We start from the raw sequence: 23253 nt of genomic DNA on the forward strand, positions 1-23253 counted from the left end.
TATTCTAGAAAGTAGGTGTGTACATGATAGGAAATATATTTTTACAACATGGATTTTGTCACTTTCTCAAGGTTCCTCGACTTAGTGAAACTATAATTGCTTTGTCATTAAAATAACTTCCCATGATGACTTACACTTTTTAAGAATGCTCTGAATCCCTACAGTCATGCCAAGCTAGAGATCCAGGTTGGGGTAGCACATTCTAGGTGAGGCTTAAGAAAATTGTATGGTAACTCTGGATCAAAAAAGTGAGCTGAAACCAGGTGATTCACCCAGGGGTGTGGGGGCTGGGGGCAGGATTTGCTTAAGTCCTCCCCACCACTGAATTTCTAGGTGCTTCTCTCTCACTCTTTTGCTCTCTGGCTGTCTCACTCTCGCTCTCTCCCTTCTTCCCTCCCTCTTTCGTTTTTAATTTTAAATTGATAAATTGGACTCTTCATTGTTTGCCTTTCCTATTTATTCAACTGCAATTCAAAATACTGCATAATGAATGAATACTGAGATGTTCCCAATACCTGGGTTACAGTATTTACTTCATAAGTAAGAATTTTCACATTATTAGAATATCACATATTTTTATTTTTTAACTTGTAAAAATACAGAGAATGATACTGCCTTTAAAATATGGTGGCGAGTGTGAAATTCTCCTTAGCCTCAATAAAACTGTAAGAGACTTGGAGACTGAGCTCAAATCTCCTTTTGAGGACACATGGTGGACTAGAGCAGTGTTTTATCAACTTTATTCCCTGTGATATTTTCTACTTCAGGTTAATTTTTCTAAAAATGAGCATCAAGACCTAGGATGTAGATTTTAAGACCTGTTACTGTGGTCATCACTATCAAGTGGGAAAAAGCTGGTTCTCGAGCCACTTACCACTAACTAGCTGAGTTTTCTTGAGCAAATAATTAACTGAATAGGCAGGATTAAGTAATATCCTCTTAGCCAATCTACGGAAAATTTTAAAACTGGGGGTGAGGGTGTTTAGTTCTTGTTTATTTATTTCACCAAAGCAGTGTTCAGTCTACCTAATGATCAGCAGGGAAGGCAAGAGGTGAATGGAATTTGCCTTTCCCTGAAGTTGCTGATGGGAATGGAAGGTATTTACTCAGCTTTCTGCTCAGAAATTTACATATTAGTAATCTGAGGATTTGTGATTTTGTTCATCTCACCCACCTGTTTCCACCCATCAGCCATTTACTTTCCCATACTGTTTATCAAGCTTCTTAATACAGTTTTTATATCCTCTGGAGATTAAAAAAACAAAGGAAGTATTTAGAAAAAAAGAGACTTTATCACTTCAAAAAAAGTATATGCAAATCAAACAGCCAGGAGGGCATTAGTCCCAGAACCTTGTTTGCTTTTGTGGTTTGGGAAAAGTAGATGGAAGAGTGCTGAGGTAAGAGATGAGCCCTCGGAAGCCAGAGCTGCAGGACTAGACACCCTCTTGATCTCTAGTATCACCATATCCCATTCTCACACCTCTTACTCTGTTCATTTTTAGACGTTACAAACTCATCTTGGCCAATGTGCTGTTTCTCAGAGTGTTTCTGAGGGTTATTTATATCACACTTGACTTGGAGTAGGTCAAGTAAAAATACATATTCCAGAGCTCTGCTGCAGAACTGTTAGATCCAGTTCTACTGGGGGTGGTTCTAGGAGTCTACACTTCAACACCATCCCCATGTGATTCATGTGCATGCTGAAGTTTTAAAAGTTGGTAGTATAATGTTTAAGGAAAAAATACTGAACCAAGAGTTTTTTGCAAGTGCAGGTATAACTCTCCTTCCTTCATTTAATTTAATTGGTATCAACATCAAGCTTCATTCTACCTCTGTCCATTCTACTTTCACTTTTGCCCCTGAAACAAGATAGGTGATCCTTGTTTGTCCTGACCTTAGAGAGATAGATTCCAGGTTCTTACAAGTGGGCCTGAAGTGATGCTAGCATATTCCTGGTGAAGGAGCAATTTCCAGTAAACTTTTTTGATCATCAGAAACAGGATGGAGCCCATTGTAGCTCAGCAGTAACAAACCTGACTAGTGTCCATGAGGTTGTGGTTTGATCCCTGGCCCTGCTCAGTGGGTTAAGGATCTGGCATTGCCTTGAACTGTGGTGTATGTTGCAGACACAGCTCAGATCCTGCACTGCTGTGGGTGTGGCACAGGCTGGCAACTGCAGCTCCAGTTCGACCCCTAGCCTGGGTACTTCGATATGCCCCAGGTGTGGCCCTAAAAAAGAAAAAAAAAAAAAAAAAAAAAAGGAAATTACGTTCCTTTGCAGAATTGGAAAGGTGGTGGCAGTATGCTGGAAGTGGTCCAAGGGCCTTGGTCCTGCTCCTGAGACTTAGGCTACAAAATGACTAGGCCAGGTCATTTTCTATCATAAGTTGAAGAAATTTCCTGGGAGCGTTGTGCCAGAAATGAGAGGAAAAGGTGCTGAGTTATGGTTAGAGCATTCCTTTAATAAGGTTAACAGAGGGAAGGCCTCAGAGCCTGAAAAATGCACAGCTAAGGAGTGCAAGTGTGTACTCTAGGGATAACTGTTTTACTTCCTTACAGAATAAGGCAGAGTAGAGAGTAAGTGGAAAGCATTGGTTTCTTTTGTGCCTGCGAATAAACAAGGCAAGTAGAAACATGTCAGTTACAGACTAGAATAATTGACATTTTACAACCCCAAGCAAAGGCCCTGACCCAGAAACTTTTGCTAAATTTTGTGCTAATCAGAGCTAACAAAGCAAAAGAGAAAATCGTATCAGCATTTTTATAATAAGATAGGATAGTAATACTCTGACCTCAAACACCATGGTAAACTTGGAAAGTCAGAAGCAATTTAGGCATATTTCTACCCCTTGGAATCCAACTCTATCAAGGCAAGTTCCCAGGGGATGAAGATAAGCAGTTTCCCCAAACACAGTAAGGCTTGGCCTAGGTTTGAGTTGGAAAATGTGGTTCTAGTTTGCTTCTAGTACAGTAGGGTTGGTCTCAAGCAAAATCATTGAGTGTCCATTACTCTGTATGTCACACACTCCAACAGTTATGAAGATAACCCTCATTTGTTTGGTTTTGATATATGGGATCAGTGGTGCCTACTTTAACCATAAAAAATTAATCCAGGGAACTCAGTATTTTTCATGTGTTCTTGGAGGGCAAGAGAAAGATGGGGAGTAGGGAAGAAAAGTCTAACGTGGATATGCTTGTTCCCAGGTTTTGCTTGGAAGAAATTTAATGGACAATGCCAGGCTGAGCTGTCCAGCACTTCTAGGGATTCTTGCCACAGAAGAAAGGGAAAAAGAATGAAGACTGAAATCAGGGAGTGGTTTTTTTTTTTTTAATGTCCCTGAATGGCACAGACAAAATATTGGGCCCCACTTGTGAAGAATTTCAAAGGAGAAGGATTATATAATAAGGTAGATCATTTTATTCACCAGAGTTCAGGGACTGTTTTCAATTTTTTTTAAAAAAAGGCATTCTGGCTAAGAGACCAGGGTGAATTTCTCAGATGTGCAGGAAGCTGAGTCACTGGCTAGGAACATGGTTATGTGAGTGGCATGGCTGTAGGTAGAGGGTTATCAGGGTTCAGTCTAGTGATATGGAGAACTCATGGTTGAGAAGTAGGAAAAATATAAGTAGCTACTGGTAGTGGAAAAAATATTTGGAAAGATGAATATCTAGAGAAGATTTTAGAAGTTTCCTATTAAATATGCCATGCAGATCATTTGTAGGGACTCTTTAAGAAAGTATTATTCTTCAGTGTTTTAGAAGTCAGTTTATGTTTTCTTAGAATGCTATTACATGCTTGGACTGAACCATGTGAAGCCTTAGTTTTATTCAAATTACACTCTGAAATATAAGTGCCCACTGTTCAAAAAAGCTCTCATTGATTTGGCTGCCTCCTTAAATTACTGCCATCCCTTTCAATGGTAAACCTCAACAAACCATATCCTCACTTTTTTCAACTATCAGTTAAGAAAAAAAAATTCAGTAATTATAATAAAGATTTAAAATAATAGTAATAGTAAAACATAGCATTTTTTATATTTCAGACACCATGTCTTGGTGATTTACCTATTTTAGCTCATATAAATTTTATAACAATCCTATGAGGAAGATATTACTATTGCCCCTATTTTAGAGATGTGGATACTGAAACACAAAACTTTAGTAATTTGTTTAAGCTTACATAGCTAGGAAGCAGTACAGCTAAGATTCAAACCCAGGTACCCTGGCTTCAATGTCTATGCCTTTAACTACCATCTAAGTGTGTAGTGAAATTTGTATTTTATTCAGTGCTGGTGTCATCATGTATTTGTTCAACCTTATAAAATTAAACATAGAACTGCCATTTAACATAGAATTCTACTTCTACATATATACCTAACCAAGAGAATTGAAAACATATGTCAAAAAACTTGTACACAAGTGTTCATAGCAGCATTATTCATAATAGCAAAAAAGTAGGAACAATATAAATTTTCATCAATTTTAAATGGATAAACAAAAATTGTATACCCATACATTGAAATATTATTCAGTCATTAAAAAGAATGAAGTACTGATACATGTTACAACTTGGATGAGCCCTGAAAACCTTATGCTAAATGAAAGAAGTCAAATACAAAAGGCCATATGTTGTATGATTCCATTTATATAAAAGGTCTAGAATAGGCAATCTATTGAAACAGAAAGCAGATTGGGAGCTTCCAGGGGCTAAGGGGCTAGGAGGACCATGGGAATTACCTGCTAATGGTTAATGGGTTTCTTTTGGGAGGTAAAGAAAATGCATGGAATTAGATAGGGGTAATGATTGAAAAATTTTTTGAATATACTAAAAGCCATTAAACAGTAAACTTTTTTTCTTGTTATGGCTTCACCCACCCTCATATGGAAGTTCCCTGGCTAGGGGGTCAAATCAGAGCTGTAGCTGCAGGCCTACCACAGCCATGGCAGTGCTGGATCCTTAACCCACTATGCGAGTCCAGGAATCAAACCTGAATCAGGTCCTTAACCCAATAAGCCAAAATGGGAACTCCCTAAAACTGTACACTTTTAAATGGTGAGTTTTATGATACGTGAATTATATCTCAACCTAAAATTAGCTAGGTAGGGAGAGAATGAGTTCACTGCTGTCATTCTATTATAGTGCCACATGGTGTCACTGTTGAGGAATGCACAAAGTCCAAAGAAGGCTGTACAAAGCTCAGTGATATTCTGCGGATTAGGCTGTACCCAGCCTTCAGGTGTGCCCCATGACTGAAGTCTAAGGTTAAAATTCAGATTGTTCCAGAGTATGGGCAACACCATTCCAGAAGAGCTTAATATTGAAGAGCTTCTAGCCTTACTCCCACCTTGTGCAATTACGTGCTCTTCACAGATTAAAGTTCTTGGCTAAACCTGGTTCCCACTTTAATGGAGAAATTCACACTTCTTTCAAAAGCATCTGTTAAAAGGAAATACCTCTAAGCATATTTTGAACTTTCAAAAATTTTGTTTTTTTAAAAAAATTATTTTATGGCTATACAGTGAAATATTTAGCAATTTTACTGTCCTGGGGTAGATTTTCAATGAGTTGAGGATCTTACACTAATTCTTTCAGTATATATTCTATATAGTCTAGTATTTGCAATTAAAATATTAAAAGGCAATACATTTATGAAGATAGTCATCATGATGTTATTGACAGTAGCAAAAATCAGAAATCTCCAACAATGGAAATTGCATACATACTTGCTGAAAATCTTATATATGTTAAAAATTGTACATATAAATATCTTTTAACACATGAAATCCTTATTCTATAATGAAAAATGATTTTAAAGTACCTACTTGTATGTGTGTATGAAACATATACACATACATTCACAAATTCATATAATTATAAGTAATACACAAATTAAAGTTATGTCATTTGATATTGAAATAATTTCCCCTTAATATTCTTTTTTTTTTTTTTTTGTTATTGTTGTTGTTGTTGCTTTTTTTTCCTTTGGGCCGCTCCTGCGGCATATGGAGGTTCCCAGGCTAGGGGTTGAATCGGAGCTGTAGCCACCGGCCTACGCCAGAGCCACAGCAACGCGAGATCCGAGCCGCGTCTGCAACCTACACCACAGCTCAGGGCAACGCCAGATCGTCAACCCACTGAGCAAGGCCAGGGACCGAACCCGCAACCTCATGGTTCCTAGTCGGATTCGTTAACCACTGCGCCACGACGGGAACTCCTCCCCTTAATATTCTTACTGTATACTTTATAAAATGTGTTCAGTATCTATACCAAGATTTCTTTCAATTCCCAGAGTGTATATTCTCATGGGTCACTTTTTCTCACTGATATTTTAAAATACATACATGTGTATTTATAATGGGTGTGTATAGTTTAAAGTGTATCCATTGAGTTTCCATCAGGAATTGGAATTCTACTCAGTTGGTCTCACTATTTAAAGGAGTAAGGTGATGGTTAAGAGAACCATCCAGTTGCAGCATTCCAGCCACCAAGTTGCAGTTAAGAACCATCAGGCTACAGCAACAGCAGGAAGCCCACGTCATCTCTAAGCTGAAGAGCAATGGAGGAGAGCATTTCCAGAGCTTTGTGATCTGGAGCCACAGAGGAAGAGCCACTGGTCAAGAGCTGCAGTTGTGGAGGAACACAGCCACGACCAGATCCTCAGCCTCAGAGAAATAATGGATAAAACACCCTACCTCTCTTTCCTCCTGCCTCCAGTCCCCTGTGGATGCCTCCACAGCCCAAACCCAAATGGAAACCAGCTAAGAAGAGCCCAGGTAGTGTTTTTCAAAGAGGTCAGCTTCTGGAGTATAGCATAGGACAGTTAAAGGAGAACTGTTATGAGGGGAGACCAAAAGAAGACCCAGATTGTCTACCTGTTTTGCTACCCAGGATTTACCCTTGCTCTTTGCTCAGATGGAGAGAATCTCATCCCCTAAAGATTCTGAGACTCCCAGAATCCCACCAACTACTTTATTGCTATGAGGTGATGTCAGTACTCTGATCCAGAAACTAAATTGTAATATTTGTCTTCATACAAGGTAACAGGGAAAGGAAGGACAGAGAATTAAAAAACAAAGTAACAGGGAAAGGAAGGACAGAGAATTAAAAAATAATCAATCAACATAAAAAGCTACAATAGTCCTTGCCTCTATAACTTGTTACTAAGCTAAAACTGATAATCAAAGATTCCTACTTCATTCTCTTTTGTTTCCCTTACCCTGTGCAGTATCTTAGTAGGTCAGGATTTTTTACCTGGTGTGGTGATGCAACGCTTTAATTTCTGCATGGTCTCAAATTTAAGTGCTCCTGACTTTATCAGTTTACTGCAGTTATCTAATTATCATTATTATTGCACAGAGGAGTATTAAGATGGGCTGTGTGAATCTTTAGGTGTCATGCACATTTCTCTTTGTCCTCATTCTGTAGCTGCAACCCAATCTCCCCTTGGTTATTGGGATCTGTTATCCCAGTTCTATCACTATGTGGAACCAAAATGATCAAGGGGGCAGTTTCAGCTTCCAATTCTATAGAACCATGGCTGGGTCCTCCAGTGGAAGCATTTCCTCTTTTTGAATTAGGACTTCAAAATATAGTAAACCCAAGGTTGAGGAAATTGTTTGTTGGGTATTTTCCATTTATCACTTTGGTTTTTGTGCCTAGGAAGCTAACCTCTATGGACTACATAGAGGCTCCCTTGTTTTCTACCTTTCTGGTGGATCTGGTCAATGGAATATCTCAGCAGGATACCAGAGCATGGAAGGACAGAGAGATGTGTCTTTCTTCTCTACTCTATCCCCACTTGGAGCTGAGATGCTAGCAGTATCTACAACTACAGGATCTGACCCCACTTGGCCAAGGATTAGCAGTGACTTCTTTCCTCTAGTGAACAACATAGCTCCTGCTGGGTAGTCCTTTCATACAGTCACAGCTATTGCTCTTGCCTAGTTTTAATAATTGTTCCCTTCTCCTTGTCTCTTTAGACCTAGAGTTAGTAACAGGTTGCCACTGTTGCTGGTTACTGCTATTTACTTAATGCTAACTGTGTTCCAGACACTGTGCTAAGTGCCTAAATATTTATCTCATTTAGTCTTCACAGTCCAATAAATTAAATGGCTTCAGTCCTATTGTAGAGATGATAAAAGTTAAATTTTGGAGAGGATGAAGAGTGACAGTAATGGATATCAAATAAAGGTTTGCTTATGCTAGATGTCGTGCACTCAAATGCTATCATATCAGTTGCTATCCTCTCTTAATGAGTCCAAGATGTCCTGCACTCAAATGATATCATATCAGTTGCTTTCCTCTCTTAATGAGTCCAAGTTCCAAATGGCTTTGCTTCTGTGTGCCCAGGTCACTCTGGCAAGATGGTGGGGTGGTGTTCACTCACATGCAGAGCCTGGGGGAGATTAAATGCTTTCTTCACTGATGTGAGGGTCAGCCAAGGCTAAGGGCAGGGACCTTCCTCAAGGCCAAAGCCTGGTAAAGTCCTTGATATTCTTCCAAGCCGTGTAGTAGCAAAGAAGAGTATGCCAACAGTTCCTCAAGTTTTTCCTCAAGGAAACTCAGAGAAGGACTTGACTTACTCAAGACAAAAATTACTGGTGAGGGTGAGAAGAAATGATTACCTACCTCTCGGGCTAGCAGGGGAGAAAGATGTGCTCGGTCAAAGAAACTGGATTGGTAACTCTGACCAGGTCTATTCTTTTTTCGTTTCCTGCCTTAACATTTTTGCCACTTTAATGGGTGGCAATTTAACAGATGGAAGAGACTGAGGCTCCAACAAATTAAATAAACTATGTCTGTGCTGATATTCAAAAGGGGGGGGGGGTCTACCCTCGACATTGAACATTCTGTAAAGCAGAAAAGCCCTTACAAATTTTTATAACTGTGGATTATATATATTTCAATGACAACCTCATGAGACACATTCTCGAAACAGACCTTACAAGTGGTGGTTGACTTAATTTCTGGAGAATAACTATGACATGGCTCATTAAGCTCTCCATAGAGAGTTTTACTCTGAGAGGGAACATGACTTGCTCAAGCTCCTCGTGGGTAACTGACAAACCTCACTGAGTCATTTAAGTGCGATTTCCTTGCTGCTCTCTCTCTGCCTCCTTTAAATTTGATGGCTGAGTCCCTGTGGTTTTGAATTTGCCTCTTTGACCCGCCGCTCCCAGGCGCCTGGCGGAAAAGAACACACCAGGCCTTCAAGGTCAAGCTTGCGGGCTCTTTAAGGAGAGCTGCGCTGATTGGCTGAGGCTCGGAATTGTCTGTCATGGCCAGCCAATCCTGAGGCACTGTGGGAGTGAGGCCCAGTTCCCTGCGGCGGTCTAGGAGAAGCCAGGCCTGGAAGCCTCCGTTGAGACCAGAGAGACCCGGCGCCTCTACTGCCCACTGCCCAGTGAGTGTGCACCGGCCGAGCGGGCCAGGCTGGCCTCAGGTGACTGGGGAGGGCGGGTCCCCGCAGTTGCGAGTGCGAGAGCTGAGCCCGTGGGGGTCCCCAGCTTGCCGGGCCGCGCTGGGCGCCCTCCCCTCAAGAGCGACCTTGGCTTCCTCAGCTGCTAGTGCCGACCACAGCCTCGTTTGAAGGAGTCGTTCCCCCTCGCATAGACTGAGGGCTCTCCCATAACGTTGTAATTATGCTGGGGAAGTAGGCAGAGAGTTGTTTACGGAAATCAACATATCATTACGTATCACTGCAGGAGTTATCCAAGTTACAGTAATTGGGTCGAGGGTGCGCAGGTGGAGTTAACGTAGGGAAAACCTTCCGGAAGCTGTGGGAGTTCTGGGCTGGAATCTATAGGGGAAATGGGCTAGTTTGAATGGAACGCGCAAGCTAGAATTTGTAGGGGAAGTGGTCTAATTTGAATGAAACCCAAAGACATTGAAAGCGATCGTAATCATGCAACTAGTTATAAATGCAGGTTGTTAATACGTCATTTGTTCAGGAAATGAGTCAGTGCACAAATCTGGATGACACACTTATAGGTCATGGAATTATTAATTTTTTAAAGGTAAAATCAAATCCTGAATTCCTAGGTGTGACCCAAGGAGGATTTCTTGGAACTTGCAGCCCCAACACTCCTCCTCAGAAATACCCCTATCTATTGCACAGCTGAGGCAGGGCTGGAGCATTAAAGAGACCTTTTTAAGGTCTCGTGAGTAATCAAAGGAAAAAATGAAGGCAGAAGAGACCCAGATCAGCATTCTTAGCCTTCTGAGACACACTAGTGTCCAAGCTGTAATTAGTAAGGCATTTCTCTCCAACGACAAAGTGTTGGCATTTTTGAAAGACACTCATTTTTCAGGTGTGGTCTTCTTTGGGAATTACAGGGGAGCTCTTCCCCCTTCTACCTTTAACTCTTGGGAACATCTTCTAATACATCCAAACTACAATCCAGACCCAAAAGAACAAGGCCAAGAAAGATGTAAGCCAAAGTCCTAACTTCCCAGATAGTTTCTCTTCCCTAGGTGACATGAGGATTGTCACTCTACTTTGGGGAGAGTCTACCCTCTTATAAATAGGGGCATTCTAAGGGATATAACTCTGACATATGGTGTGTGTGTGTAGAAATGGGATTAGAGGAAAGTTGTTTTCTTTATAAATGTTTGTTGCAGGTGTAAAAACTCAATTATATACTCCTACCTACAAAATAAAGAATTAGGAATGACAAGTGTCTGAGCTACACCTTCTTTTATATCACTTATGTTTCTGCAACATTTCTGGGGTAGAGACACTTTGGGGACTGCCAAGACAGGTAATATATTGCTCCTTCCTTCAGGCAAGTTGTGCTCTGCTGTTGGAGACAATGGACATGGGGCTGTCAAAGTCTAGAGACAGGAGAGAACTTCTAGATCACCTTACTGGGTGGTCTCCTCCTCTGGCCACAGGATGGAGTGGAGCAGTGGGTGGGGAGGAAAATCTCATGACCTGCCAGGCCTCTTTATGGCAGTACCTCTTCTCCTCTGTGAGTGGCTCAGCCTCCTGTACCCAGCCTTGAAGCTGACTGGCTCAGAGACTTCTGTAAATTAAGGATGCATCTTTGGCCAGAATACTGGGAAGCCATTGAAGTCTGGCTTGCATTTCCCACTCATTTGAAGCCCCATTAGTAGTAGCCTCATTCCATCTGACATGAAATGTTCTCCCTCTCCCCACATCTTTTCACCAGTTAGCTAGAATCCAAAATTTTCTGCTTAAGATATGGAAAATAGGAACTCTGTCCGGGCTTCTCACAGAATATTGTGAAACCTAGGTGGAAGCATTAAGAGTGGCCACCTTGACGTGAAGTTCACCAAGTGCTCAACAGCCTACCAAAGAATATCAGCAACATTGTTGAGGACGGTAGAGCAGCTACAACTTCCCTAAGTTCTGCAGTCTTCTGAAGGTAGAATCAATAACTAACTGAAGGTCTTTTCTACCTACCTATTTGGATTAAGAACAAAAATTGGAATTCTGTACCATCTAGAATTGCCAGCCCACTTAAGAATATCTTAAGTAAGATAAATAAGATAGATGGTACCATATATTCATCTAAAGTTTGTGTTTAAATATTTTTTTCCCCTTTTGAGAACTTCAGTAGTACCTTAAGAAGAAAAAAAAAAGTGAAGTGGGGCTAGAGGAGACGGCCAAGGGATATTAGCAGTGGCTGGATGGGAATAGCAAGTGGATAGGAGAGGGATAGGGATTATAGGAAGAGTATGGATATAGTGACCTTGAGATACCAAAAACGTCCTAAAACACAAATGAAAGGAGCACAGAGAAATCAGTCTTCAAGGTATACAAAGCATCTTCTAAATGACTCTGCCTCAGAAGCAAAAGTTCTGTTATCCAGCTGTACAGAGGTAAGAGAATGGATGGTGTTCACCCTGCCCCTTATAAAAATGAGAGGGTTTTTTGTTTGTTTTTAAGTGTTCAGTTCCTCAAGATATACTGTCCGAAGAAAAATTGAGAACTATAGAATATTTAGAACAGGAAATATTTTGGAAATCATCTAGTTCAATCATCTCTTCTTAGGTAAATGATGGCCAGACTGGTTACATTTGTCCAAGGTCAAACAGCTAGTTGAGAGCAAAGACTAGACTCTACACTGTGTATCTGGGTCAGAAAATTTTATTTTTACTTTATGATAAACTCATAGTGGCCTGAAACAGAGTATATGAGGATGTATGTAGAATATATTGTTTTAAACTTTGCTTTTTTACATTTTAGGTCAAGATGGGGTTTATATTTTCAAAATCTATGAATGAGAACATGAAACGCCAACAGGAGTTCATGCTTATGAATACTCGGCTTCAGGTACATTTTTAAATAATTAAGTTTTTATGTTGTTACAGTGGTCAAAGTTTCTGTCACATGTGCTTCAGCACTGGGTTCTCCTTAACCCCAAAAGGTAAAATGCTCTCGGGGCTCTAATCTCAAAGCCAAGATGAAATGGACTACTAATTACCTGGTGAATGGGCTTGTTTAAATCTCTAATCCAGGTACCTAATGTAAAAATTTCCATACCGCAGGAAAAAATAACTGCTTAGAGTGTATGGTATATAGAGTAATGTTCCACCCCTGGCCAAAAAGATGCCTGCATTGTAATCCCCTATGAATATGTTATCTTACATGGCAAAAGGGGCTTTACAGTGTGATTAAATTGAAGAGTTTGAATCGGGGAGATCCTAGATTATCCTGGTTTATCTGGAAGGGCCCAATGTAAGGACAAGGGTCCTTATAAGGGAAAGGACGGGGCAATTGAAGATGGAGTAAAAGAACCATGAGCCAAAAGATTCAGGCAACCTCTAGAAGTTGGAAAAGGCAAGGATACAGATTTTACCCTACTTGCAAGTTAACACATTAACCTGTCACTATTCCACGGATGCTGGCAGAACATGGAAGATACCTATTAGAGGGAATGCAGTCCCTCTAATCCATTTTGACCTTCTGACCTCCAGAACTGTAAGGCAGTGAATTTGTGTTGTTTTTAGCCACTAAGTTTGATAATTGGCAATAGCAGTAATAAGAAATCTTGATAGAATGTGAACATTTGACACTGGATCTATACAACAACTAGATAATATCAAAGCAAAGTAGATTTGTCTCATTGCCTAATATAGGTTGTCAAAAAGTATTTTAAAATGTAGTATATCAAAATTAAGTATTAAATGTGACTGAAATTATTTTCCTAAGATTTCTAAAAAAGATCTCTAGGCCTCTATGATTCATTATGGACATAGGAATAGAAAGTTCTATTGTGAGACATATAGTGAGTGCTTAAAAGTGAGGGCTAAAGTCAGGCTGCCTGGGTTTGAGTCCCAGTTGCCCCCGCTGACTAACTGTGTGGCTTGGGCTTCAGTCTTGTAACCTGTAAACTGGAGGTGATAGTGTCCATCTCAGAGGATTGCTGTGAGGAATAAAGATGACCCTATATAGAATGTGTGTGTGTAGAACAATGCCTCAAATCTTCAGAACAATGTCTCTAACTCTGTAAGTATTACTTGTTGCTCTTGTTATTATTGCTATTAAAGAGTGATAAGAATATCTTGTGCAGGATAAAGATTTCTTTTGGGGGAATAGAACTCTTGAAAGAACAGGCAATTAAATTATTTTAACAGAACAAAGTGACCTAGAGGAGACCAAATGCCTAGGTTTATGAACCATCAAAGTAAGTCACATACTCAGAGAGTCATTGTCCAAGACCTCTGGAAATTGCAAAGCTTTAATTTTTATGTTAGATGTCAGGGTCTGTGAAGAGTTTGGGATTTTACCCTACTTGCAAGTTACAAAATTAGCCTGTTACTATTCCATGGATGCTGGCAGAACACAAGAGATACCTATGTCAGACAGAGGATTTTATCACTTCCAGCACGAGAACAACATGAGCATAGGTTCACGTGAGTGGGAAACTGGTGGAGTTGGGGTGGGGAAGCTTTACTTTCTTCCTCATGTTTGTTCACTGCAAACGCAATCCCAGGAAATGACCTAAACAAAGAAGAGTCTTGGCCTGGCATTGTTGGCTTATCCAGAATGTGTGGGGATATTCAGGGCCCATGACAAATTTCCCCTCAGCCTGACTGACCTTAGAACTTTGAGAACAGCCTTGACTTCTACCCACTGATCCCAGCAACCACTATAGCTGGCACGGAGGGTCATACTGGAAAGAGCACTGTTCACACACACACATTAGTTTTCAAATTAGCTGAACCAAAGGTGAACCAGGACCAGGCATTTAGGACAATTTTTGTGAATCCAAGAGCCTTAATGAGCTAGTAGTTTAGCTTCACGTGGCAGAATGGGGGTAAAATTTCCTCCAAAGGGTAGCTACTGTTCCTTTATGCAAAACTGAGATGATCCTAGGGCCAGACCAGCCACATCCTCAAATATATTATTTTTATTTGGCCAGGAAATGGGTGCTTTCCTGTAGTTGTCATGTCCTAGTTGACTAAAATGAGGATGTCAAGTCTGAGAGTCACAAATTCTCCAGAGGTTAGGTGTTCATTTTTAATGTAAGCTCAGTAATAGGCCAGTAGCCGCCACCCCTTTTTGAAAGAGGTATGCTCTGGGATTGTGTCCACCAACCCCAAATTCATATGATAAAGTCCAAACCTCCACTACCTCAGAATGTGACCTTATTTCTACAAGGTATTCAAGTTCAAATGAGGTAATTAGGGTGGGTTCTAATCCAATATGATTGGTGTCCTTATGAAATTGTGTCCAGAAAAATAGTCCTGAAGCAGAGCCTTCCCTCACAGGTCTCACAAAACTAAGCCAATAAATTTCTGCTGCTTAAGCTACACAGTTTATAGCAGCCCTAGTAAACTAATATAGGGTGTGTTTGGTGTTTGTGTCCAGCATGTGGTGCTGTTGTACTGGGCAATAGCTTCTGAAGATGGCTGTGATTTTTCTTCTTTCTCCCAGAGATTATGTATTTTTTGTATTGGGTCACTTGGAAGGGGTCAGAGAATCCCTGAATGGGAGAATGTCCTCTCATTACTATTAATTTTTTTTTTTTTTGTCGTTTGTTGTTGTTATTGTTGTTGTTGTTGCTATTTCTTGGGCCGCTCCTGCGGCATATGGAGGTTCCCAGGCTAGGGGTTGAATCAGAGCTATAGCCACCGGCCTACGCCAGAGCCACAGCAACGCGGGATCCGAGCCGCATCTGCAACCTACACCACAGCTCGTGGCAACGCCGGATCGTTAACCCACTGAGCAAGGCCAGGGACCGAACCCGCAACCTCATGGTTCCTAGTCGGATTCGTTAACCACTGCGCCACGACGGGAACTCCTCATTACTATTAATATTTATAATAAAAGTAACACAAAATACATTGTACATTCATAATCAGGGGACACAACTGCAATACACCTGAATCAACTCAAAGGTCATTTTAATTTCCCTTCCTCATTGTAAACTGCTCGAACTCCATCAGATGAATTTTGCTCTCTGGAAATAGAGATCAAGATTTGAACCTAGGTACTTTAGAGATTATTGTAATAGTTTCAGGAGATTAGGCTGATTTCCACCTGAGGGAGATAGGGAATACAAATGTCTGCCTGGCACTGTCAGAACTTTGGGCCACCCTGACAGGGAGTACACCCTCCCTGCATTGGACCAAGTAGATATGGGCACACACATCCAACAAAGCCATAAACATGGAGTCCCTCCTCTGCCCTCCCTGAAGTTCCCTGGCAGCTAAAGTTGGCATAGTGGAGGAGTGAAAGAACAGGTTGGTACCAGAAAGCAAGGATTTGAATTTATTCTCAGTTTCAAGGGGCTTCCTGCCCCTGGACTCAACAAATTCCTAATGTATTTAGTTTATGCAAAGTTCTATATCCTTATTGATGACAACATTATTTCAGCTTAGGGGATCCCTTGACCCATCAGCCACAGTCATGTTGCATGCCTTTGGCTGGGGACTGGGGCTTGTTGCCCCACTGATGTCATGATAATGTCCTTTCCTTCTCCTGCTCCAGAAATGAATGTGTCACAACCAAAGCACCATCTGGGGGTCTTGTTTGAACCCTACCTTTTGTTTCTCAACCTCATTTAACACATAAAACAGTGAGAGATCTTTACCCTCCCACCCTCCCCACCACTTATGCAAAAGCATTTACTTTCAGATCTCATAATATCTTCTGATAGCCTCTAATCCAACCAACAAGGCCCTTTCTCCTTTCTCTTCTAGAACATCATGTCTCTATTAGCATCTCATCCTTGTCATCCAAACTGTGATTTTTACCTTACTTGCAAGTAAACTAGTTTTCACAGATGCTGGCGGAAGACTTTGATACTCTGTGAGCTACATGAGCATGATGTTGGTGCTAATTTTCTATTCACTCCAAGCCCCAAAGAGGGAATGGAGGTAGGTGGAGCTGGATACTGAGGTGGATGCATGGATTTATGACAGAGGTGAGGAACAGTGAGCTTGTTGTAAAGTTATCAGAGAGATTCAAATTCTTACTGTTGCTGTAAGTGGTGAGCAAGGCTGCTCTTTGACTGGAAGAGATGTTACTTCATTCCTCAAAGTTGTTCACTGCAAACACAACCTCTACAAATGGCCTCAGGGAAAGAGCAATCAGGGCTTGCATCCTTGACCTTGAGTAGGGCCCATGGCAGATTGATTATCCTAACACATGTGTAGGTTAAGATAATTAATTTTTCCTTGTTAACCAGGATAGACTTTATTATATGTAAAGGAAGGATAACAAAATGAATATAGATCACCACACATAAAGCAGCCTTCCAACCCTAAAGCCACTTGAATTCTCATCTTAACTGGGACAGCCTAGGGAGAGACATACTCATCTGTAACAATTAGTTTGGGAAGACTGGGTTGGTTCATGAGTGTTCCTCATTTAAAGGAATTAAATATCTAGTATCATTTTCATGCTTAGAACTATTTTTTTGGAAAAAATCATGAAATATTTCATTTCTATAAGAGAATATATTAATTAATTATAAAGCATAATAAAATGAACACCAGTGAACCCATCACTAAATTGAAGAATTATCACAGTATTCCTGAAGCTACCTGTGGGTTCTTTTCTATATGTTGAGTGAACCCAAACAGCTAAAGCTGGTCTGGAATGTCCCAGAGTCCCTAGGATTAAGCATAACCCTGCAAGTGGAAGGAATGGGCCGTTGGAGTGGGAGATGACATGCTTTTGTAAGTTCTTCAAAGAGGTTTTAAAAACCCTGACTGAAATACTGGCCTACTAATATATTTAACCTATGAGGGAGGGCATATCTTTTGACTCGTTTCCTATTTAATAGAATTTCAATAAAAAGAGTAATAGAAAAAATAAAGCAAAACATTTATTTAAAAGAAGCCTAATAACTAGAATCCTTTCCCCAGTAAGTTTGTCTTTTTTTTTTTTTTTGGTCATTTTTTTCAACTTTTTCCTAGGGCCGCACCTGTGGCATATGGAGGTTCCCAGGATAGGGGTTGAATTGGAGCTGCAGCCGCCGGCCTATGCCACAGCCACAGCAACATGGGATCCGAGCTGCATCTGTGATTCACAGCACAGCTCACCGCAACACTGGATCCTTAACCCACTGAGCGAGGCGAGGGATTGAACCCGAAACCTCATGGTTCCTAGTCGGATTTGTTAACCACTGAGCCATGACGGGAACTCATAAGTTCTATTCTTTTTTTTTTTTTTTTGGTAAAAAAACTGTAACTTGAAAATTCCATGTTACTGTTTTTTTTTCTTTCCGAATCAGATATTCAACTACATCTAATACCAGTGGCCAGGTTCCCTACTTTGGCTGTACATTCGATTCACAGGGGCTTTTGAATGTATAGACCCCTCCAATGGCTGGGCATGTAGTTGTTTTAAGCTCTTCAGAGGACTATAATGCATAGCAAAGGTTGAGAACCTTTGCCCTTTCCTTTTGCTACATACTTGTAATTGGTAATTGGTAGTGATTTAATATAGCATACACTGGAGATGAAACCAAATAAGTTTTCAATATAAGTTAAGTTAATCATGAAGTAAATCAATCACTGGAGTCTAGCTAATAAAAATTTATAAAAGGCTTCAAATCAAAATGTTTCTTTTTGTTAACAATGTGGTTCCAGTTGAGCTGGAAGGGATTCGCTCTACTCAATATAATAATGTTTTCAGATCATCAGCAAAAGTCAGCTTTCCATTGCTTTGTCTAGCCTGTCACCAAGGATGGTGGCTTACCCAGTAAACCAAGTATCACTCACGTAAAAATGAATACTTTCTTAAAATGCCACTAGATGGCACACCTAAACCAATTTTATATGACCTGAATGGCCAGACAAAGCTTTTTTTTTTTTTTTTTGCGGGGGGCGGGTGGGGTGTCTCTTTTAGGGCTGCAGCATATGGAGGTTCCTAGGCTAGGGGTCTAATCAGAGCTGTAGCCACTGGCCTATGCCAGAGTCACAGCAACACGGGAATCCGAGCTGCATCTGCGACCTACACCACAGCTCACAGTAACATGGGATCCTTATAACCCAATGAACAAGGCCAGGGATCGAACCCGTGTCCTCATGGATGCTAGTCGGGTTCCTTAACCACTGAGCCACGACAGGAACTCCAGAAAAAGCATTTTGATGTTACAAAATAGAATGGTAACTGGAAGTATAAAGCAGAAAAAATGAGGGAAGAAAAGATTCCATGGGTCTTTGTTGTGATGTAGTGCTTTGTAGGCAAACAGTCATGGTCCATGTGAAAATTAGGGCAGTTCTAATGACTTAAAAAAAGACATAAGAGCCAGCCTTTGACCTGTAAATCTGTGTAGTGTTTGGTGTTAAGGAAATGAGGTATAGTTGTAAGCTAAAAATATAATTATTATTTTATATGTATTTTATACATAAATATTTATGTATATGTATATAAAATAACATGCTACATGCCAAGCAGGATTCAGATATTTATAAGGTATGGGCTCTGTATTCAAGTCACTCCTCATCTAATATGGTAAGGAGAAGGTGAGGTATGATGCAAATAACCAAATGTTTGTGGTATGTATACAGAGGTAGAATAATGGCTCCCTAAAAACGTCCACACCCTAATCCCTGGAACTTGTGAATATATTACCTTATGTGGCAAGTGGATTTGGTAGGTATGATTAAGGAAACAGACCTGAGGTGAGAAAATTATCCTTATCCTTATGTACCCAATTGAAACACACAAATTCTTTAGAATTAAAGGCAAAAGAATCAGAAAGATGTGCTGTTATTGGTTTTGAAGATAGAGGAAGGCACCCCCAGGCAGAGGAATTCAGGTGGCCTCTTAGAAGCTGAAAATGCTAAGAAACAGATTCTCCCCTAGACTTTCCAGAAAGGAGCAAAGCCCTGAAGATACCTTGATTTTAGCCTATTCAGACCTGGGTTGGACTTCTGATATCTAGAAGTACAAGATAATAATCTGTATTAATTTAAACCACTAAGTTGGTGGTAATTTTTCTATACAGCAGCATATATGCTGTGGTTATTTTTATAATATATAGTGTAGACTCAAATTATTTTTCAGATATATTAAAATTAGAATAGCAAATAAGAAGGATTTGATGTTCTGAGGAAAACAAGAAAGTACAATGTTTGTTTTGTAAAGTCTTGTGGTAACAAGGAACCCAAAATGTAGAGTAGGTAGTGAAGAAGAGAAGAAAACAGCCAACTCCATCTGTAGCAGAAGGATGAGCAAGTGGGAGTTGGCTCAAGAACTACAGGTGCCAGGGGACTTAACCAGGAAGTGCCTTGAAAAAAGAGGCAGGGTGATCAACACAAGTTCATCCACAGAGGGGTCCACTGGAAAGGCTACAACAGCTTAATTCGTGTGCCTGGATTCACAACCAAGTTCATCTTATCCATCTGAAACTTATTTCCTCCCATGTCCACCTCCCAGTTACTTGCTCTTAACCTTCCTCCTCTGAGATTCTTTTCTTCTAATTTTTAAATTTTCTTTCTTTCTTTCTTTCTTTCTTTCTTTCTTTTTAGGGCCACATGTGTGGCATACGGAAGTTCCCAACTAGGGGTTGAATCGGAGCCACAGCTGCCAGCCTGTGCCACAGCCACAGCAACACAGGATCTGTGCCGCGTCTGCAACCTACACCACAGCTCACAGCAATGCCGGATGGATCCTTAACCCATGGAGTGAGGCCAGGGATGGAACTCGGACCTTCATGGATACTAGTCAAGTTCATTACTCCTGAGCCACAATGGTAACTCCCGAGACTCTTTTTTTTTAGTGTGGTAAAATACACATAATATAAAACTCATCACTCTAAAGTGTGCAATTCAATGACATATAGTACATTCACTATTTAATTCCATAACATTTCCATCACCCCCAAAGTAAACTTCATACCCATTAGGTATTCCTTCCTCATTCCCCCTTCCCCTCAGACCCTGTCAACCACTAATATGCTTTTTGTCTGTATGTATTTGTCTTTTCTGGACATTTCATATAAATGGAATCATACAATATGTGGTCTTTTGTGTCTGGCTTATTTCAGGTAGCATGATCTTTCTAAGATCCATCTATGTTGTAGGATGAATTAGTACTTAATTCCTATTTACAGCTAAATAACATGCCATTATATAGATATACAACATTTTGTTTATCCATTCATCAGTTTATGGACATTAAGACTGTTTCTACTTTTGGCTATTGTAAATAGTGCTGATGTGGAAATTCTTGTACAAGTTTTTGTTTGAATACTTACTTTTCAATTCCCTTGAGTATATGTAACTAGGTATGGAATTACTAGATCATCATATGATAATTTTATGTTTAATTTATTCAGGAGTCACTAAATGTTGCCCACAGTGGCTGTACCATTTTACATTCCTACAAATATATATGAGGGTTACATTTTCTTTACATCCTCACCAGTACATGTTACTTTCCTTTTAAAAAATTCTAGCCAAAGTGGGTTTTCAGTAGTATCTTATTGTGTGATTTGGGGGTTTTTTGTTTGTTTGTTTTTTACTTTTTAGGACCATACCTGGGGCATATGGAAGTTCCCAGGCTAATGGTTGAATCAGAGCTGTAGCTGCCTGTCTACGCCACAGCCACAGCCACAGCAATGCCAGATCTGAGCCACATCTGTGATCTACCCCACAGCTCACCACAAGACCGGATCCTTAACCCATTAAGAGAGCCCAGGGATTGAACCTGAATCCTAAAGGATACTAGTTCAGTTAGAAACCCACTGAGCCACAACAGGAACTCCCTCTTATTGTGGCTTTGATTTGAGTTTCCCTAATGACTAGTAGTAACATTGAACTTTTTTCATGTGCTTGTTGGTCACTGGTGTTTCTTCTTTGGAGAAATATCTATTTTAGTCATTTACTCATTTCTAAATAGGGTTTTTTTTTCTTGTTGAGTTGTAAGACTTCCTTATGTATTATGGATACTAGATCCTTATCAGATATAAGCCTTGCAAATATCATCTCCCATTCTGTGGGTTGTCTTTTTACTCTCTTGTCAATGTCCTCTGATGCATACAAGTTTTTAATTTTTATGAAGTCCAATTTATTTTTGCTTTTGTTGCTTGTGCTTTTGGTGTCATATCAGAGAAAGTATTGCAAAATCCAAGATTTGCACCTTTGTTTTATTCTAAGAGTTTTATAATTTTGTCTTTTGTATTTAAGTTTTTGATCAATTTTGAGTTCATTTTTGTATATGATATGAAGTAAAGGTCCATTTTCATTCTTTTGAATGTGAATATCCAGTTATCGCAGCACAAGCTTCATTCTTTATGAACATAAAGAAATTAGACCCTGCACAATAAAGATTAGGAGTCACATAGTGAGTCTGTTGCTGATTCAGATGAAGAAGCTGTTCACCTGGGTTTAGATCCTCTGAAAAGAGTATCTTGACCTGTTAATGGTCTTCAAGTGCCTGAAATTTAGGATGGTGGCAACTTGCTAGTGTCTTTCTTTACCAAAGTTGGAACAGATGGAAATAAGTTAATTTAACCCTATTCAGAAGAATTAGGGAATTCCCATCATGGCTCAGAAGTTAGCAAACCCGACTAGGATCCATAAGGATGTGGGTTTGATCCCTGGCCTCGCTCATTAGGTTAAGGACCTGGCATTGCCATGAACTGTGGTGTAGGCTGCAGACACGGCTTGGATCCTATGTTGCTGTGGCTGTGGTATAGGCTGATGGCTACAGTTCCAATTGGACCCCTAGCCTGGGAACCTCTATATGCCGTGGGTGCAGCCCTAAAAGACAAAAAGACCAAAAAAAAAAAAAAAAGGAAGAATTGGGCCTAAATGCAAAGAATATACTTAATAAGTTTCTTGATTTTTAAAGAGACTGCTAAAAATGTTCAGCAAGTCTCTTTAAATGTGGGGAAAGATATTACTATGTCTGAAATCCCTTAGAGGAGTTAATAAAAACACTAATATTTCCTGTATACTGTCTATGTTCAGGGGTGGTAGGAAATGAAAGTAAAATAATTAATAGAAGTCACTGGTACCATAGATACTACCTTCTACAAAAGTAAACAAAAGGTCACAAAGGAAGGTCTAACCACCAACTTGATCCTTTGCTTCTTAGCCCTTCCATGCTGACAGAAGGTCCAGAACTTACCCTACATTCAATTCTCCAAGGGGGATACTGGTTTTAAGTTTGTTCACAAACTTAAATGAGACCAATGAATCCAGTTATAAATTATCAGAAGGCTTTTTCTTTTCATTTGCTTCCCTCAACCATAATTCTATTTTCATAAATCTGATTAGAGTGAATCTTAATTTATTTTTAGTTCTTCATTGCTTGAGTAAGCAAGGGGTAAAGGGTGACATATTTATAACTCTGAGCATTTACTGAATGCCTAGTATATATAGAGTTTGGGGCCCAAAACTATTAATTAAAAAATGATACTATGGCAAAGAAATAATAAAGATCAGAGAGGAAATAAATAAAATAGAGATTTTTAAAAAATAGAAAAAAACAATAAAACCAAGAGTTGGTTCAATGAAAGGGTAAACAAAACTGATAAACCTCTGGCCAGGCTCACCAAGATGAAAAGAGAAAGAACCCAAATAAACAATGTAAGAAATGAAAAAGGAGAAATCCCAGCTGATGCGACAAATATAAAAAACCATAAGAGAATAATACTATGAACAATTATATGCCAACAAATTTGACAACCTAGAAGAAATGGATCACTTTCTAGAAACATACAGTCTACCAAAATTGAATCAAAAAGAAATAAATAATTTGAACAGATTAATCACTAGAAGTGAAATAGAATCTGTAATTTAAAAACTCCCTACAAACA

The 23253-nt window shown here is 39.8% G+C and overlaps 1 protein-coding gene across 2 annotated transcripts in view; it reads left to right on the forward strand.

The window, feature by feature from the left end:
* Window positions 1-9290: 9290 nt before the first annotated feature.
* Window positions 9291-23253, forward strand: part of PLGRKT (plasminogen receptor with a C-terminal lysine) — a 45459-nt gene continuing 31496 nt past the window's right edge. The window contains exons 1-2 of one of the 2 annotated variants that reach the window (XM_047767683.1): window positions 9291-9404; window positions 12213-12299. In XM_047767683.1, coding sequence (XP_047623639.1) covers window positions 12219-12299 — 81 coding nt within the window. In that variant the 5' untranslated portion in view covers window positions 9291-9404; window positions 12213-12218. Of the gene's footprint in view, window positions 9444-12212; window positions 12300-23253 lie in introns of both variants that reach the window. The other variant, XM_047767681.1, reaches the window with a different exon arrangement.

The sequence above is a fragment of the Phacochoerus africanus genome, chromosome 2 (assembly GCF_016906955.1).
Source record: "Phacochoerus africanus isolate WHEZ1 chromosome 2, ROS_Pafr_v1, whole genome shotgun sequence".
NCBI lineage: Eukaryota > Metazoa > Chordata > Mammalia > Artiodactyla > Suidae > Phacochoerus > Phacochoerus africanus.